General features: G+C 36.0%; 1 protein-coding gene across 4 annotated transcripts in view; it reads left to right on the top strand.

The window, feature by feature from the left end:
* The window catches only part of SPATA17 (spermatogenesis associated 17), a 132,415-nt gene that overhangs the window by 39,018 nt on the left and 73,724 nt on the right, over window positions 1–19,673 (top strand). For all 4 annotated transcript variants that reach the window (XM_065679866.1, XM_065679867.1, XM_065679865.1 and 1 more), the window contains exons 7-8: window positions 11,701–11,904; window positions 16,047–16,198. In XM_065679866.1, the coding sequence (XP_065535938.1) occupies window positions 11,701–11,904; window positions 16,047–16,198 (356 nt within the window). The remainder of the gene's footprint in view (window positions 1–11,700; window positions 11,905–16,046; window positions 16,199–19,673) is intronic.

The raw sequence follows: 19,673 nt of genomic DNA, 5'->3' as shown, positions 1-19,673 counted from the left end.
GTCCATTCACAGGTATGCACTGCGGGAAAATTGTTCAACTCTTGTGCCTCATGGGGCACTGTACACACCATCTCAGTTCACTTGAAAGGAATCTGAGTTCACGTTGCTTAATGTTTCTGTCATAAAGAAGGACAAAGTAAGGTAAGCTGCAAGCAGCCAGTAACTGTTTGTGATCTGGAAGACATTATACCCGAACAAAGAAAAATGTTTATGCCTAGAACTAATATTCCACCAGGTCTGAATTCCAAAAATGACCTTTAAGCGATTTGCACGCACAATCAAGAATTGTCATTTCTCTTGGAATTTGAGTCTAGTTCTTGCCCTTCAGGATTATGCATCCTGGGAACACCTGACTATAATTCTGCTATTCAGCACAGTATCATGGTGGTGTAAAAAGAAGTCAGGTGCTGGAAGCCACCATATATCTGGCGTGCATTCTGCCAAAACCATTAAGGCAAAGTGTACAACTTCTGTTTTGCTCATATCCTTTTCAATCAGCCTTTCTTTTTCTCTGAGAAGGGTAGTTGTCTCCCTAGAGAGAGCAAGCCAAAACTAGGATGGCAAGTATGGTGATCTTCATGCCCAGAAAGGGTAACTCTGTAGATTAGGGAGTAATGGGAAAAGGCTGGGGAAGTGCTACTTGCTGATATCACAATCTGCCTCCTATAAGAAGTAGATGGCTATGCACAATTTCATATGTATTTCTTCCTGGTGTCAGTGAGCAGTTCTTTCCCATTCACTCTTACCCTAAGTCTCATTCTAGCTCAAGTAGTAAATGAAAGTGCTTCCAACAGAAATCAGTAATTTCTTTCTTTGCCATACTTCACAGAAAACAAGATACTTGCATCCTATTTTAAAAGGTAGTGAGTGAATGAACTTAAAAAATTCAGCATGTTCTGTGACAGTATTGCAAACTCTATTTTTCCTAAAGGCTGCTTATTATAAAATCATTTCAGTTCATATGATAACTGGGTAACTGTGCAAAGAAACGAGAGTTTACACTGAAAAAATCACCTGTCATTAGAAAGCGCTTAACAACAATAGGATGTAGAGTTTGAGTGCTGTTTTGTGATTGATCCTATGCAAGCTCAGGTTTCAAAGGCATATCCATGTAGACGTGGCAATATTTCTCAGAGCTGGTTCTAAATAGCTTGTTGCTAGCCATGTCACTCATACTAAGCATATGTTATTATAGCACAGTGGCATCTCTGCATCTACCACGTATTGAGCATTTAGCATCTCTGCATCTAGCATTAGTCACTTAAAAATACTGTAGCTAGAAGGTCCCTGTACTTAAACTATCCTTTTCAGCACCTGAATTGCATAATCTCTATTTGTGTGGATTTTTTTCTAGACAACAAACTTCTTGCTCAACTCCTGGGGGCAGGATTAATGGCAGAGTTTAAAGGACAAGCTGTGTGATCTATCAAAAGTGTACATGCTGAGATCTTAGAAAAACATGACCACATATTGTGTATTACTGTCAATTGGGGTGGCAAAAGGGTTGGATTGCTGCAGAGTCAGAAAACTGGTAAGACTGAGTTTCATATTGAATGCTGGCTTTGTGTATGATGTGGCACACACATTTAAGAAAGAATCTATATTGCAACGAAATTACAATGTAGTGCAAATATCGGCTAAATAGCTCTCACACAGAGCCACATTCACACACATTTGCACAGAGTGGAACTCCACTGGCATTCCTGAAATTGTTACTGGGATAAATGGGGTTGATGTGTCTATCTGGTGTTTTTGTAAGTGTGATGTGATGTAGGGTCTTTCTCAGGTAATTTTGAAACTATTATATCAGAAGTACAAGCTAAATAAGAAGTAAGTGCATAAGAAGAGAGAGGTTAGGAATGGCTTGGGAGAAGTCATGAAGATAAAATACAATATTTCTCAACAGCAAACCTTCCTGTTGATTAAAAACTGGTGCTGATGGTATCCTCGCTTTAATGAGACTTCAAGATGAGTGATGTACACACCAGTTCTTTTGTATTTCAGCTCTTAGGCAAGTGAAGAGTATGATGATAAAGTTCTTTCATTAACTTGCACAGTTTATTCAATATTCAATGCCTTTGTTTGGTATCTAATAGGTACTGTTAATTTGGGAATTGTGTCCGTCCTGCAGTGGACATGATAAAACCGGTATATCTCCCCCATCTATTTTTCTTTTCTTCCAGTTTTTCTTTTTCAACAATCTTTCAATAACATCTTAATCTTTTCTTTTTTTTCTTAGTACATCACTGTTTTCTACTGATTTCTGACTGTACAAATCTGACTAACATGGTTCTGCTCCCTCTTCTTTACTCTTTCCTATATACAATACTATGACCATTCATTAAACCTTCACCTCATTGTATATTGGTATCATTGAAGACTGCTTTGTTAAATACACTGCCACTTTTTGACTATTTAGTCATTGTCTAATTGTATAGGTTTACTACAGCAAATTGTTTAAAAAATCTGTCAGAATATATGTCTGTGAGAGAAGATTCACAGGTAAGCACAATGCAACAGATGTAAGAAACAATAAAAAGCAATGAAATATTACATTGCTTAGGTGCATGTATATATTTTTGAAGAAGTGGATGAATTCTCTATTTAGCAATTATTTAATTAAAAAAGGAAATTTCTGTATGATTTCCATGGCTATCTCTTAAGAAGGGCTTCTCCTGTCTTCTGATATATTGTTGTAGGTAACTTCTGGTGTACTAAATGGTATAATTGCAAAGATTTTTCTCAATCCAGTGAGAAAAGGAGTGAATTTTGAGTTGCCTTTTTTTTACCAAGATAATCTTTTCCATTAAGAAAACAACAGTAGATGGGAGTTTTAATTTTAAATATGTAAATGATATCACACATTTAAAGGCTCTAAAAACTTCTGACAAGCACAAGTAATTTTAGCCTCAAAATAATCCTGTGAAGTAAAGAAATTCTGTGTATTCATATGTGGTCATTGATACGTGGAAGAATACAATCACCTTCAGAGATTATTCCTCATACTAAGATCTTTTATTCCCATTTATACAGGGTGCTTGTAGAAACAGGTTGGTTTTCTGAGATTCCTAGAATTTGTATATAATCCCATAAGCAATTGCAGCACTTCTTGAAGAAAAAAATGGTAACAGTAATGGAATTTCTCATTCCTATTTTTAAGATAAAGTCATTCAGCAAGTTGAACTGTATTTTTGTGCTTGTTTTGAAATCACTTAGAAGTCAAATGAGAAGTCAGCAAAAGAGCTTGGAGTGGTTTATCTCTGTTTTGTGTCTTCATCATCATATTGTTTCGCATGCCATCACTCTCTCATTGAAGTTATTATCCGTGATCTAGTCAAGTCATCAAGAGCTTGCATAAGAATTAGATTTGACAGAGTAAGCCTTAGTCAGAGAGAGAATCAATGAAAAGTGGATACATTTCGGAGGTGCCTGTGCGTATGCCGGGCTACTGTGTTTTGAGTGTTGTGCCACAGCAATCCATGCATTAAACCAAGAGTTTGTTTCTCTTTTGTCTCTTTGCCAAAATACCAAAGCAGTTGCTACCTGTTTGGAGGCTCAATTACAGTTTGGTTTCCTGCAATTGAACTTAGTGCTCTGCAGGTTTAGTGGTTGATTTTATGGTCTGTGGCCAGGGTACTGGACTGCAGTATTTGCTTAACACCTCATTGTATAGTCCATAAAATTGCAGCTGGGTTTACTTATAAAAGTGCATTTAAAACATGATTACACTATTATTTTGATATCAAGCAAACATTTCGTAGATGAAAAGGACTGAACCAAGCTTTACAATCTGAAGGCAAAATAACAATAATTAATGCTTCTATTACTTTGTTGAAACAGAATATATATTAAGCAGAAGACAGGTAATTAATCCCACTTGAAAGAATATGCACTACTCATCACTCATTTATGAATTCCTCACTCTCTGCATAAAAGCAATATCTCAAAGCTAAAATATCTTAGTTACAATGATAGGCTAGACCATCCAATTCTTTTTTAGATGAAATTCCTGAGAGTGTATTTTTATAAGGATTATAGGATCAGGCCTAAGCTCAGTGAGAACTGAACCTACATTTATAAAGCTCGGTGACATTTTCTCTCTTGTCAGCCATGGTAAGAAAATTTTACCTCAAATTGGAAAGTTAAACCACATTATTGTATTTTCCCCAATATTTGAATAAAGTTTACACTAGTTTTCTTAATTGTTAATATAAAGATGTATTTATAATGTACTTATAAAATCACAGATTATTCCTAGTAGAATATATTGTAATGTGGTTTAAACATTTTGGTGTTTCAAATTTGAGTTCATTGACATAGATTTATTATACTTGTTGCTAGAACAGTATTTGCAGAGTTTTTATAGATGGTTCTTTCCCCAGTAAATTTTGTGTTAAAGGTATTATCCTTTTATTTTCACTACTAATGGAAAAGTCTGAGAGCCTGTAGTAAATTAGGTATTTAGGATTTTTAAATTCCTTTTCTTTTACAGACATGGTGGCAGCATCACATAAACAGGTGTTGTTTGGTTTTTTTTTTTTCTTGTGAGTCATTAATGTTTTAAGGTATTTCTTTTACCTCCTAGAGGAACTGTGTCTGAGGATTAACAAGATTGTTCACTGGAATTCATGTGGAAGCATAACGGCAGAGGCTGAGAAATGATCATGTTTCCTTTTAGCTCTCAGCAAGAGTAATTGAATGTTGAATATCTTACTAAACACTGGACTGTGACAGTGTGTTAACACTCTGACTATCTCCTAACAGCAGGGCAATTATTTGCTGAGTGGGATTTTTATAAATCCCCTGGCAGTAGTATGTCCTGATAATTATGATGAAGTGCACTGGTCAGTGTTGATTCAGCAATCCCATCTCTAGCAAATATTTCATTCACAGCTCTCCTTCATGCTTTTACTTTTATGGCTTTTAAAGATCTCTTACCTATCCTCTCAGCTTGCTTAGTTTTTTTTTTTGCAAATTACACTGGAGCAAAAAAGGATTTTCTAGTTAAGTACCTATTTTGCTCAAGTATTTTCCTTCTCATTTAACTCCTCATTGAAAGAGTGAGAAAGGAGGACTTTATTTAGGTTCTTACTATGAGAATCACTTGCAAAAGGCTTCCTTCCTCAAAGCTATGTTTTCAAATTTAAATGACTATTGAATGAGACATTTATAGTCATGATATATGTTGATTATTTCAGTCTTTCAGGGTTGATATGTAAAAGTAATTAAAATAGAGCATACCTTTATTATTGTTTAGATAAAGATATTTTAAAGATATAAGATACACTTTGCATTGACTTAATTCTTGCGTTTTATCTTCAGCTTAAGTTCTAACTTTGCATGTGTGTAATTATTTGCAGTGCAGTAACTACACTGTATCTATTAGGGACTATTTTGTTTGTAATTTATGTAGACTATAAAAGCTTAGTCAAGAAGTAAGAAAGAAGAATAAGAAATAATACCTTCATTGCAGGATCTAAAACTGTTCACATTTTATTATACTACTTGAGGTCACTGACCTTTCCTGAAGAAATAACCAACATAAGCCACACAGTCTTGTCTTTCATTTTTTACCTCCACCTTTTTCTTTCCTTTCTTGCTTCCCTTCTTTCCATTTCTTTTGCTGCTGCATTCCTTCATAGTTTAGCTTTCAAGGCAAACTCCTTAATAATTTCTTTGTTGTATTCTGAATAAAAACAGTTAAGTCTTTCTCTCTGCATAGAGATAATAAATAGGAAAAGACAAAAATGGATACTCTGCAGTGTAGAGTAAATATAGGATTAGAGCTAGAAGCAATAGAGAACATAAAAATCAAATATTTTCTTTGCTAATGTTCATTAAATTAATATTTGTTTGCTTGTGTTTTTTTCTTTCTTTATATGCAACCATTAATTATAAAGATAAGAAAATGATTGGGAGGAAACTAAATGATAGAGTGTTAGAAATGCAGAATGATTCAAAATATTAATATAATGCTAAGGATGGCTGGGTAACAAATGGTACATTTGCCAGTATGCTTGACCTGACACAATTAATATTCCAGGTCATGCTTGGGTTTCCATGATGGAAGGTCTGAGGCAGGGAATTCTGGGAGAAAAATACATCTATGGTGTAACTTATTTCCCTCTCTTTTTTATATTTTTTTATTTTATTTTCTCTGATGAGTCAGAACCATAGTTTAAAAAAAAAAAAATATCTCTGCTTACACATCTCATTTGCCATATTCACCACTGGGCCGCCATTCACCAGAAAGGCCTGATGCAAGGATGTCAGTAAGAAGCTATTAGCAGAGTTCCCTCCTGGGATTTCTTTGGTCTTATTGAGGTGGAAGTTAGCATGACAGTACTGCAAATAACTCAGTTGTAGGGTTTTTAACAGTTAGCACAGATTTCCCCATAGTATTTGTCACTTTAGGAAATTGTTCCTGGATGTCATGGTTTAATCCCAGCTGGCTACTAAACTCCACCCAGCTGTTTGCTCATTCCCCCTGCATTGGGATGGGGAAGAGAAATGGAAGAGTACAAGTGAGGAAACCCATGGGTGGAGATGAAAACAGTTTAACCGGTGAAGCAAAACCTGCACATGCAAGCAAAGAAAAACACAAGGAATTCATTCACCATTTCCCATGGTCAGGCAGGTGTTTGGCCATACCCAGGAAACCAGGGCTCCATCATGTGTAGCGGTTACATGGGAAGACAACACCATCACTGTGAATGTCCCCCCTTCCTTTTTGTTCCCCCAGCTTTATATGCTGAACATACCATGTTCATGTGATATCCCCTGGGTCAGTTGGGGTCAGCTGTCCTGGCTGTGTGCCCTCCCAACTTCTTGTGCATCCTCAGCCAACTCACTCGTGGGGTGGTGTGAGAGGTAGGAAAGGCCTTGACTCTGTGTAAGCACCATTCAGCAATAACGAAAACATCCCTGTGTTGTCACCACTGTTTCCAGCACAAATCTAATACACAGGTACTATGAAGAAAATTAACTCTAGCCCAGCCAAATCCAGCACACTGGAAGGGAAGTCCCAGAAACCTGGCTTTGACAAAGTCCCTTCTTAGTTGTAAAGAACATGGGTACAGAAAAATGTGTCATTCTCCCTGCAGACAAGTTGCTTTCTGTAATCTATTATAGTATTTTGGAGGATAACATATTTTCTTACAGATGAAAGGTGGAGAAAATAGTGGGATTTGTATTAAAAATAGTGGGAATAGTATGATAGTAATATCTCAAGACAGATACTTTGCTACCATTGAAAAAGCAGCATTAACTACAATGGTTTTGTAGTTCAGAGAATATTGTGTTAAAGTAGGGAAAAGATGAAGTAACGCTTTTAAGACATTGTACTGGTCTCAAGAAGATAAGCAAATTTATTAAGTACCAAAGGCTTTGATCCTCCAGATTCTCAGATATCTGCAGACTGCCAGCTCTCTGCAGAAGATAGAGTGAATAGGGCATTCGTCAGCACACAGCACATGTGCAAGATATTACAAAAATAAGACTCTGATTTGACAAGATGTTTAAAAATGAATGGAAGCAGTTTGCCAGAGATTGGTCTGAACTGGGAAGTAAAAGCAAGCTCATCCCCTTGTCTTTCCTACCAAACTTTGCCAATTTTAAATCTAGGCCTAAAACCTTGCCACAAACCTTGGGGAATTTTGAGTAAATTAGCATTAATTTTATCTATCTGGATACTAACTCTGCTGATTGCTCTGCTATCTGTCTGATTGAATACTTCAATGTATATAATTAAAAAGTAAAGTAATTAACAAGTGTTGCTTGAAAATTATTATTTAAAAATGCACTTCATAATCAATATTGACCCAGATCTTACAAAGAGTTTCAGCTGTAGCAGAAGCAACAACTTTCAAACTGTCCAACTGGCCTCACTAAAACTCCAAATCCATTTTCATAATTGGTACACTATCTGTACTTTTTTAACCTGAGAGTATGTAAAAACAAGAACAATAAAAGGTGGCTCTTTGTTAAGACACCTTTTCAGCAATAATTCAAAAGACACTACTTCAATGGATTCCACAGCTATTATGGCTAATTTTGATTTCATTAAAAGTGCTAAAAACCAATTGTATTTGCACGCCTTCAGATATTCAGTAGCATTTCAGTGTCTGAACCCTGTATGAGCTATATTTTTTTTTACTGCTGAACATTTAAACAAAAGAAACATCAAGTAAAATATACATAGTATCTCAATATAGATTGCAAAATACAGTTTCAGAAAGCCATTATGCTCCTGGAGCCATTTATACTTGCTCTAAATATGACTAACAGAGGCAATGCTGTTTCCTAGAACCCAGCCAGCACATGGCTTTAAAGTTATTCTTGCCTGTAATTCTTCAGAGGAAAATCAGTTAAATTCTTTAAGATATTCTACTCTTCTATCATGGAGAAACAAAAACCAAAAACCAAACCTGTGCTGTGTAGGTTGAAATGATCTTATGGTCTTGGGGGGTCAAAATTTCCTTCCCAGTTTGCTCTTTGGATTGTACTGTGAGAGAACAGTAGCTCTCCCTAGCTGGGGACCTCTGAAGACTCATGGCATGGTTAGAACACAGTCTGTACATTAGGTAGGATACAACAGCTGAATATTGACGGCGTAAGAATGGGTAGAAAGATGAAGTAAAATTCTATGAGCAGTTCAGTGAAATGTGAAAAAAGATAGTAATGAACAATCACTTTTCTATTTTACTGTCCTTAACAGAGTGAAGGCAAAATTTAATTGGTCTGAAAGTAAGCAGATCTGATGACCATGGTAGGACTAATGAGTGAAGAGCCATAATGACCATGGCATAGAGATGGTTTGTGTATCTCTAGCATGGAATCTAATTTGTATGGGAGAGCTTTACTGTGGCATTTTATATTTGAGAGAACATGTGTAACAAGTATATAGTGTAAATGCATTCAGTAATTGTGGAACAGTGCAATAAAGCCTGAGACAACATATGGAACTTGTGTGTATGTAGCACTTAGAGGTCAGCGAGTGTTCATGAGCAAAAATGTACTGGGCTGATAAGAAAATTGCAATAGGACAATGTATGAAATAGTACAAAATAATAACATTATGAGAATCTGTAACTTTAGGAGATGTTTATGAGAGTAAGAGCCAGACTTCTAGAACCAAACTTTAAGGATGCAGCTGTATTTAACAAATCATAAAGATGGAGCTGTAATTTCATATTTACTCCAGGGATCCTTCTTGCTAGCTGTTTGGAGCGTGGATCCCTGCCATTTTAGTGTGGCATCCTGTCATGGTTTAAACCTAACCACAAAGCTCGTTCACTCACTCCCCCTCTCCCCCCCCCCCCTTTTTTTTTTTTTCCTCCCTCTTTCTCTCCTCCCCCTGCCCCGTCCCACCCCTCCCTGCTCCTGGAGGGATGGGGAGGAGAATGTAACTCCCATGGGTTGAGATAAGAACAGCCCAGTAACTAAGGTATAACACAAATCACTGCTGCTACCACCAATGATAATAACGATAAGAGAAAACAACAAGAGAAGAGAATACGATACCACCGCCGAACGAGTTCGACCCCCCCCAAAGAGAGCGCGTGCCCTTCCGGGTAACTCCCGGTTACCTCCCTGGGCATGACGTGCTGTGGTATGGAATACCTCTTTGGCTAGCTTGGGTCAGGTGTCCTGTCTCTGCTTCCTCCCGGCCTCCCCTACGTCCCTGGCAGAGCATGAGGCTCAGAAAGTCCTTGGCCAGAATAAACATTTCTTAGCAACAGTTAAAAACAATCGGTGTTATCAGCTCTGTTCCCAGGCTGGAAGTCAAAACATAGAGCTTGCACCAGCTACTAAGAAGGAGAAAAACGGCTACTGGTGAACCCAGGACACATCCTGAAGAGCCAAAGGAACAACCAGTGGTTGTTTGGCATACACATTTCTACCACTTCTCTCTATTCATGTCCTCTTTCCCATTGCACATTTAGTCTGTTAGTGTAGAGGAATAGTTCATAGGGTTTGCACTAAGAGGGGGACATGTAACAGAGGGCCAAAATAAAATGTCATTAGGGCCAGATCACTTAGGGAGTTCAAGAATATAGCCCATAAAATTTTGAATAGCCCAACAATATTTTGAATAAGCTACCATCTCAGAATTTTTTTGTCCACATTAAACAGTATGTTTTTTATCAGCCTTATTTAACTGTTTGGTCAGAAGAAACTGGAACTTCCCAGTAGGATATGTTAATGAAAAATGCATTAGAGCTAATTGGGGAGTGTTCAGTTGTCCCAGCCCCAAGAGATTAATACTTTATGAGGAGGGTGAAGCTCTGTTTAGTTTTCTCATGGGTCCTCAGTAGTTTTTCAAAGGAGAAATGGAAGATTTTTGACATTTAGTCTTTTCCTTACCTTTCCCCACATCTCAGAACTGATTTCTTTTCGTACTATTTTTATTCAATACATCTTAGCAATTAAAGCTATGATAAAAGCAAAGGAGTATATATTTTAACTGAGCAAATCTACTTTGAAAGTCTTAAGAATATTATGAGTATACTGTTATAGAAAATATTCTTAAATCAACTCAGTATCTTTAATTTTTGCCAGGTGTATTTTAAGTATATGTGATCTGTTTTATAGGAGATTTAGTGTCTTTGTGCAATACGGTGTAAGAATTCTCACATTTAACAGTTCATAATTAGTTCTGTACACTCACATATGTCTATTTGAGACTTGTTTATATACAAATAGAAAATCCCTACATTTATAGGAATGATTTGGGAACAGTCAAATGATTTGGGAACAGTCTATCAAATAACTTGCTAGATAGTCACAGACTGTTAATGACATAGATTACTAGTTCAGTATTTGAACTGTATGCTTTGTATTAGTAACTGTTATATTAGGTCACACTGGTGATGCATTTAATAATGTATTCAGAAAAATAAAATATCAAATTCAGTGAAGAATGAATCTTTTAGCTTAAGTCACAATTCAGAAATTTTTATTCCACATTCTTGTTTTTCACGGGTTGTATACCGTTAAAACTGAATATATTTGAACAGTGAAAGGAATTTTATGTAAACGTTTTGTTGGAAAAAAGCAATTATTTGCTGTTGATATTCCATAAGTTTTCTTGTATTTTCCCTTAACTAATGACTCATTTTTACTTTTTAAAAAGTAAAGTCTTGGTCCCCCTTGTGAGTCAGCCATCACAGAGTTTAAAAGGACAAGAGTTATGTTCCTTTGCATAGGTATTTATTTTACTCTTTTAAGTATGTGTTTGGAAATAATAAATATATTTTTGTTCTTGTTGCGTATAGGAACTTTAAAGTACACAACAACTATAATGGTTTGCCTTTAAAACTAGATGCAAATTTGTACACTTGGTTTTTTTTTATAATGGAAAACTGGCGTGTTTGTTTGACTGTTGCTGTGGAAGGCTGAAGATTGAATGTGACAGAAAGAAAACATGAGTTTGAGATAGAGGAAGCTATTGCAGAAAATGAAAGTTACCCCCATTTGAAGGACTGAAACCCAGATTACATTACATTATCCTATTTAACCTCTTTTGTAATGCAGAGATTTATTTGCACTATAAATCTATCCCAAATCAGTAGTTGTCAAAAAGACTGTTTAGAACTGTTTATAATATAGGGGGGTTTTAAATTGGTTTGATTTGTAGAATAAATGCAAGTGTGAGTTCTAAGTTAGTTGAAGTCAAAGATATTCCCATTTTCTGCTCAGATTCCAGGCATCTACAATTCACCTTTCAGAAAATCCCCAGATCCAATGGAGCTGCTGCTACGGAAGTCAAAGCCATTGAGCCACAGACAGCAGCAAACAAAGAGTCCTTTTACCTCTGACCTCTACGACTGGCCAACTTGTAAAAGGCCTCCAGCTTTCTCCACAGGACAGCCCTTGCCAGCTATCAGTAGACAGAAACCTCAGGTAATATTTTTCAGTGTCTCTGAGGCTGCTTTTGTTGATATCTTTTATCATAGATAACCATAGAATATCTCAGATCATCGAGTCCGACAATGCCTTTTCTGGATTTGAGTTTTTTTACATAGATCTAGTGCTTACGTTCAGGATATAGTCTTTGAAACAGATTTGTCTTAAAGAAAAAGAAATCTAGGTGATTTGTGAAAACAGGGATACATGATTCCTTATACTTTTGTCCTTTGGGGAAAAAATGTAATTTCCGATATTTAAAAGGGAAGATCTGATATGATTTCATATCAATACTATGATTCATTAGAGGTAGGAGTCTAAATTTCCAATTTTAAATCAATAAAAATAGGATAAATGAAAAATAATAGGATAAATTAAACAGTTAAGATAACTTTTTCCTCATTTTGCAATTGTTTTCCATACGAAAGCTAGGAGACATCCTCCCCATCTCTTTTCATTCCTGCTCTTTTGTGTCCACTAGTTGTGTGTCAGCTTTAATTACATACATTTCTACATTTTAGTCTGCAACAGAGCAAAGTTGCCCTGCTCCTACTCTTAGCTGTCATGGTTTCAATTTTTATTTCAGCTCCTGTCAACACATGCTGCAGATAGCTTTGTTTCTCTTCTATAAAGTAATGGAGATCTCTGAGATAACTCATCAGCACGAATAGCCCACAAGATGCCAAAACAGCTTTTGCCACCTGATTATCAAAACCTGCTGGAAATATGCCAAATATTCTCAGCAGACAGACTTTTGAAACCTTTATGTTCCTCACTTGGTGATAATACAATGGCATGTAGCTTTTGCCAGTAAATGCCTGATGAAGTCACTTTTGAGATAGAAATATTCTCTTTCCCACTATTCTGAAGAATTTCTCATTTGTCCTATCTACTGAACTTTCTACTTACCACACACGTACACTTTTAGTGCCTGTTTGACTTTGAATGGCAACGTCTTCAGAACCTCTATTTTGCTTAGAAAGACAACACTTCTAAATATGTCCTTCTCAGTAACTTTGACTGAAGATCCACTCTACTTATGACATTAAAGATCAACTTCAGAGCAGTTCCCTTTGTTCTTCCCTCATGTTCTCCTTGACTGCATGAGCTTCCTCATCGAATGAGCTCAGCTTACAGTAGAATTGAGACAAAGTGTGAGCCCACCAACAGTTTGAGTGATTAGGGAGTTTGGGGTTGAGACAAATATGATGTTATATCTTTACCTTCTGGGACCAAAGGGGCTATGACAGTCCTTCAGCACGATACGACTGAATGCCCTGTCTCTTAGGATAGAGGGCAAGATTTTGCCTAGTGGACATGGTAAAGGAATCATGCTTTTAAAAAAAAAGGGAACTCAAGGTTTTCCATTGTAAAACTGTATATAAAGTATCTTACAAGCTTCTGCTTGTGTTTGGAATATTTTTCAGACCTTTCTAAGTTCAGACGCATGCACAGCAGTCGTGCACAGATAGCCTTTTAGAACAAACCAGAAGAGTTCTGTTTATTTTCTGCACCTCAAAGAGGGAATTTACTATATAATACTTTAATCCTTTCCGCACCCTGGGATGTACACTGTGGGGTAAATTTTCAAAGCACAGAGTGTGGATTTAGCTGCGCGACTCTTATTGATGTTAATGGGAGTCACACGGCTAAATCCCTACACAACACTTGGACAATTTAGGGTTGTGTGTCTAAGAAAGGACACTGGTTTGAGCTGATGAAACAGCTGGAAATGAAAACCCATCAGAACACATCATCCTGAAAGTTGTCTGGTGTGACAATAAGAAATTTAATTACTAGATATACTTGTGTCCTAGTTCTCTGCGGTAACACTTCTGCACACCAAGCTTCTTTTTCTAACATGTATCCAGCCCACTGTGACTCACTTGTTATTTTACTGCAGATATCTAAAATTTGTATTACCTATAGGGTTCAATATTTTCTATGAGAATGTCAAAAACAATAAAAATTAACTATTTTTCACCTTTCTCTTTGGGAAATAAGTTATTTAGCATTTTATACATAAGCTCTCTGTGTGTAAGATAGTGTATTTAAAATAAAAGTTTTAATATACATCAGTTAGATGTATCATTTTTATTACTGAGTTATGAGTTAACTATAATTAGTTTGATGGAAACACCGATAATGCTAAAATTAGTCATTTGCTCAATAAAAGGCATTAATAACAGAAAGCACATTGCCATTTTGAGGAGATTTTTTGAGGGCGTGCTGGGACGAGACAGTGAAAAATATGTAATTTCTATGTTTCTGTTCTGTTTCTAAATGAGTATATAGTTTCTGGTGATGACACAGACTTGCTTGAGAGACCTTTGCTTAACTGCACTCTTTTCCTCCTCCTCTCTAGTAATTTCCTTTGAACTATGGATTGAGAAAGAGTTAGAAGGTCTTAGAAATTAAAGGTGGAATAACTCCTTTGCCTAGATATCTGCTTTGGCCCTATGCGGGTGGAATACAAGACAATATTTTACAATGGAGAAGAAATACAATAATATGAAAGACTATTTGATAGTAGTACATTTCATTCTTATTTCCTTTACATACCCACTTGGCACAAATATCTTGCAATAAAGAGTACTCATTTTCTGTGTTCAATTTTACACTATTTTTACAACTTGATCATCAGATTATGTATTACTAGAACATTGCTTACTAGTGTTAATAGTTCTAGTATTGATTATTCTTTCACAGGTGATAACACTTTTCATTCTGTTTTTAAAGAGTTCTTGTGGTCATATTAAATTAGCATGTATTTTTACTCAGAATATAGAAGCAAGAAAATCTCGGCAAGAAGTATAAATATTATGCTTATGTGCTTACTAGGACCTTTAAAGTGACTTCCAGACCATGGTGCTGTGCCTTTAAAAAGTAAAGTTCTAATAGAAATCCATTAACTACTTTCAAATATAGCAACCCTCCTGTCCAGCTGTGAAAAGTACTAGATAATACTTATTTGCCATTTGTGTTATTTACGGTCCATGACTTTTATGGTAACTGGTTCCTATTATTGGTTTCTATTAATGTAAAACATAAGTGAACATAAATGAGGCGTGAATCATTTCTTTTTATTAGCCCCACAGTCTTCACTCAGTGCTTGCAGTAACTCCAGCTGTGACTTGTTAGTGATAACCTATTTAAAGAAGGATATCTTTAAAAATAAAGGGTGTGATTAGGAGTCTTTGTCTGTTCATAGTTTCAGAAGGTTTCACTAGTTCATTGCAGGATCAACAATGATGAAAATAAAGTAAAAATTCATTAGCAACACTTCTAAATCCAAAATTGCCACTAAATTGTCCTGAGCATTATATAGCACTAATTATACTTCAGGTAAGTTCTCACTGGTTAGTATTAAAAGCAAAACATAGGATATGTCACTTTGACAGCACAGGAAAGGGCTTCTTGCTGCTATTTAACTGTGTTGTAAAATGGTAAACGCTGATATGATCAGTTATTAAACAATATATTAGGTAAAAAAAGAATTAGTATATATAGAGATTTGTGAAAGAATTACAAGCTTGCTTTTTGTTTTTAAAGAATAGTGAAATTAATGTGGAATTAGACATTTCAAAAATAGGCTATATGCCTATATTATTTAAGTCAGTAGTTTGAATTGTATTAGAAGAACTATATCTTAAGTTATGTATTAAGTTACCTTCCAGATAGCTTTATAGTTCAATTGAAAAGAGCATGTTCTTTAAGGTGAAACATTATCCTATCAAAAGGAAAAGACTTCAGCTTTCTACTTAAACAGAATCTAGATACAGTTAATACTTGTGTATCAGATTTCATTTCACCAATATATTTTTTCTAAGGAAAAGCTAAGTTTTTGTCATCAGTTCTAACAATTTCTTAGTTTAAAATAATAAATATTTATTAGTAGCTAAATAAAGCTGGAGGGCACATTTCTCTTTGGAGCTTTAGAACATGTTATCAACCTTTGTGTTATCTTTAACCCTCTATCAAAATGAACTGCTTTAGTTATTTTGGAGGAAAAGTCTTGCTACACTTCCCAGATATTCTGTGTCCTCTTTCTTTCATCATTGATATGTCATGAATAAAAGAAGCAAAGAAAAGAACAGTAACCCCACAATAAACCACTTACGTTATGCTATATCTTTCAGGGGCCTTTCCGTGATACTGCTGAAGTATTTTGGCAGCGCCACAAGCCTTTGGAGCCAACCTTGCACATGGCAGCATTCATCGATTCACCACTGGACAAGGCCAGAGAGGAAATGAAAAGGGAGGACTGGGGAAAGTGTATACATGACAAAGAGTAAGTTCTTTGTTTTTTCTTATATTGTTATGAGAATGTTTTCTTTATTCTGTTGCTTTCAGGAACCTTTCATGCCTGACAAAATGAAATGTCGAACCTGACAGCTTACTAGCATACATTCTATGAACATCCTTCTAAATTCTGTGTCCTTCGATTATAAACTGCTCAGGGTAGAGACCCTATCTTGTAATTGCATGCCATGTGCCATCCATATCTATGAATCTATAGAAGAACTTGTAATAGTAATAATAATATGGGATGCAACAGATGGGTCTCATGGCAAATAAGAAAACAAATGCAAATTCTGTTTTACCACATGCACCTTGCCATGTTAAAAATACTGTTTGGTCTTCGTATTCAGTGAGTTAACAGATTACGTGAGGGAAAAATGGTGTTGCATGCCAAAGAGACTTGCTTTCTCTCCCAGGAGGTTAACAAAGCTCACTTGGAAGGGGCAGGAGCATATGTTGCACATGTTAGAACATGTAATCATTTATAAAACTGTATTCATCTTTGAAGCAGTTTGGTTTCCTAAGCCATAGCATCTGTAATAGTGTCAGGCAGACCAGTTCTTTTCCATATGATCCCAAATACAGACATAATTGATGGCAAAAGATTTAAAGCTTCTAACCCAAAAGATTTAAGGCTATTGACAAAATATTTCCAGTTCTTTTCTCTTCAAGATGGAACTCTCTTGTCCGCTCATAATAAAGGCCTGTTAAGTCACTTGTACTGGGTTTGTCATTACATAGAAAAAATTGGTGTTTTGTCAATTTTTCCCTTGAATTCACTGCTCTTGGCAATCCTCTGGCACTTTTATACCAGAATTCAGGAGAAAAAGGAATCACTTTTCCTCATGAGCAGCTTGTGAACCACTGATTCACTGGAAGACAATGCTTTACTATGTTTGATCTGTTTCAAACTTTTCCATCAGCGCCATGTTGCTATGTGTTAGGACTAGTACTTAAAAATGCCAGAATCAATTTTGTTTGCATGGTTTGGCTTTTCTAGTTTTATTGTTGGATCATTTTCCTGAGTTAATATTAACTTTAAATAGAAAGAAAAAAAATCTTTGTTTGGCTTCTTTTCCACACTTAGGCAGTGTTATTCTTTATATTTGGTGCAAAAAATGAGATGTAGTACCTTCTATTCCTGTGATAAGAAAACTGTAACTGAGTTAAGTTACAAGTAAAAAATGTACTTCTGGTTTCTACTCCTCTTTGTGTTCTTTTGTTTATTGACTGATGCATTCAAAGTGAAGATGGATGATGTTCTTCATTTAAGAGCATAATTATAATGCCCAGTCTTTATTTGATGAGGTTTGCCCCAGACACTACTGTGCCAGCTGTGTCAGAAGGTCAGATCTTGTAATAAATATTTTGCTGGCTGTCTTCAGTGAGTGAATTGTGAAGCTTTGGTCTTGTACAGTTAAAATTTGAAGCCTCCAACTTAGATATTAATTGACATGGGGTCTTTACTTACCTTATGGGTAAGGAAGCATTTAGAGCCACCCTTAATGCACAGAAGCAATGTCCTAACACCAGTGATGCTCAGCTTCATGCATGCTAAATGTCTAGTGTATTATACATTTTCAGGCTGTGATCATTCTGTCTGTGGTTCATTTTCAACCAACCATGCAAGGATCACATCTGTAACCTTGAAAAGGTGATGACAGAGTTGCAGGTCATCATCAAGACTTACGCTTTCTAGTAATGCTGCAGCTTCTGTGTGGGATGCTGGTCTCCAGGGAGAAGTCTGCAAAGGGTTACTCAGATTCTGCAGTAGCTTTTTTTCCTCAACAGTGTCTATTATACATTGAAAAAAATTCTGTCTCTTTCTATGTAATTGTGTACTTTAGGACTGTATTTCTTCCTGGTAGTGCTTCCTATGTTGATTATTCTTCTGTTTTAGAAAATAAGGAGGGAATGAGCAGCAGAAGTATGTGGCATTTGTTGGGAAAGCTTGTGTTTACATAAGATGAAGTTCTGAATACTGTGTGATATCTTTTGAGATAGACAAATTGTCAGTGTATACCTGCATTTCCAACAAAATTTGGAATTCCCACTTGCCTCTGATTATGAGGGTTTTTTCAAGCAGAAATGTTTTCTCTAAGTGTTTAAAGCTCTGATAAAGTTATGGCTTCTGATATAATGCAGAAATAATTGACAAAGCTATGGGAGAGTTTGTGACAGGCAGAAGCAGTACAAATGAAAGCAAGAGAGAATGTTGTGCTTCCTTAAAGCAACTGCTGGAATTTCCTATAGAGCAACTGAGTAATCTACCCTAATAAGAATGATTCCTTTTTTTCATGTAATTGAAGCTGTTACTGCCTTATTGTGATATTTTTCATACAAATGAAGTGATTTCCCCCTCCGCTTCGGTACGAATGACAATTGGACTCCTTTGGGATAGCCACTTAATAAACTAGTGTCTAGTTTGAGACACCAACTGCTGGGTCTAGCAGATTTAGATCACTAAGCGTGAAAATTTGCATATTCAGTTGCATGCAGCTGCACGCTGGACTAAAAAAAAAAAGTAAATTATTTTCATTAACTTTGCTAAAATCCATCTCACATAACATGCCTCATGCTTCAAAGTATACAATTAAATATCTTTATAAAGTCAGCGTACATCAGAATGAGTTGCAATGTGGTGATAGAATAGGGATAAACCAGCAGTAGTATAAGGCTGAGGTTTCCTGATTTACTGTAGTCTTCTGGTGTGACATCAGGCAAGTCATCTCAGCTTCTGGCTATGTCTGTGCTCGTTGCTGCACTGGAGATAGCCAAGCCAGTCCTGAACGCACTGGCAAGTTTGTGTGCAGCAGAGTGCAATGTTTGTACACCCTGTCTCTCATGTGCTTTGTGAACACTGCAGGAGAATGCTTTCCTTTAGAACCAGGTTGGGGGTTTCTGTGCTCTGTAGTGCTGTACACAAAAGATGCACTTATAGAGAAGTTAGTGATCTAAATAAGCTCTATACTTAGCATCAGTGTTATGAGCTGGCTGGTATTAATGGTAATAACATTTAAAAATCAGGGAACTTCAATCAGATTTAAGAGTTTAAAAAATCCTTAAATTTCTGTGTTTGTAAGATCTTTTCCTGTATTTCTGATTTAGCTGTAGTGAAAATGGCTTCTACTTTTAAAGTCATACAAATATAACACGTCTGAAAACTTTCTTCATATGCTTTGCAACTTCAGCAATTTGCATATTTTCCGGACTGTCATTGTATTGTGATAAACAGGGATTATCATATATTTTCAGATAATGTTTTCTTAACAATTCAACTTCTATTTGTAACTCTTCCATTTATTTTAATTACTAGCACAGTGTGCAACATTTATTAATCAGCAGAGTCTTTTTAAGTTAAAATACTAAATTAGCTAACCCCATTAACACAGAATACTCCAAACAAGCAGTAATAGGAGAGGTAGTTACTGTGCAAATTGTATTATACATGCGGGTGCTCTAGG

The sequence above is a fragment of the Lathamus discolor genome, chromosome 5, assembly GCF_037157495.1.
Source record: "Lathamus discolor isolate bLatDis1 chromosome 5, bLatDis1.hap1, whole genome shotgun sequence".
NCBI lineage: Eukaryota > Metazoa > Chordata > Aves > Psittaciformes > Psittacidae > Lathamus > Lathamus discolor.
This window is presented reverse-complemented; position numbering and strand designations above follow the sequence as displayed.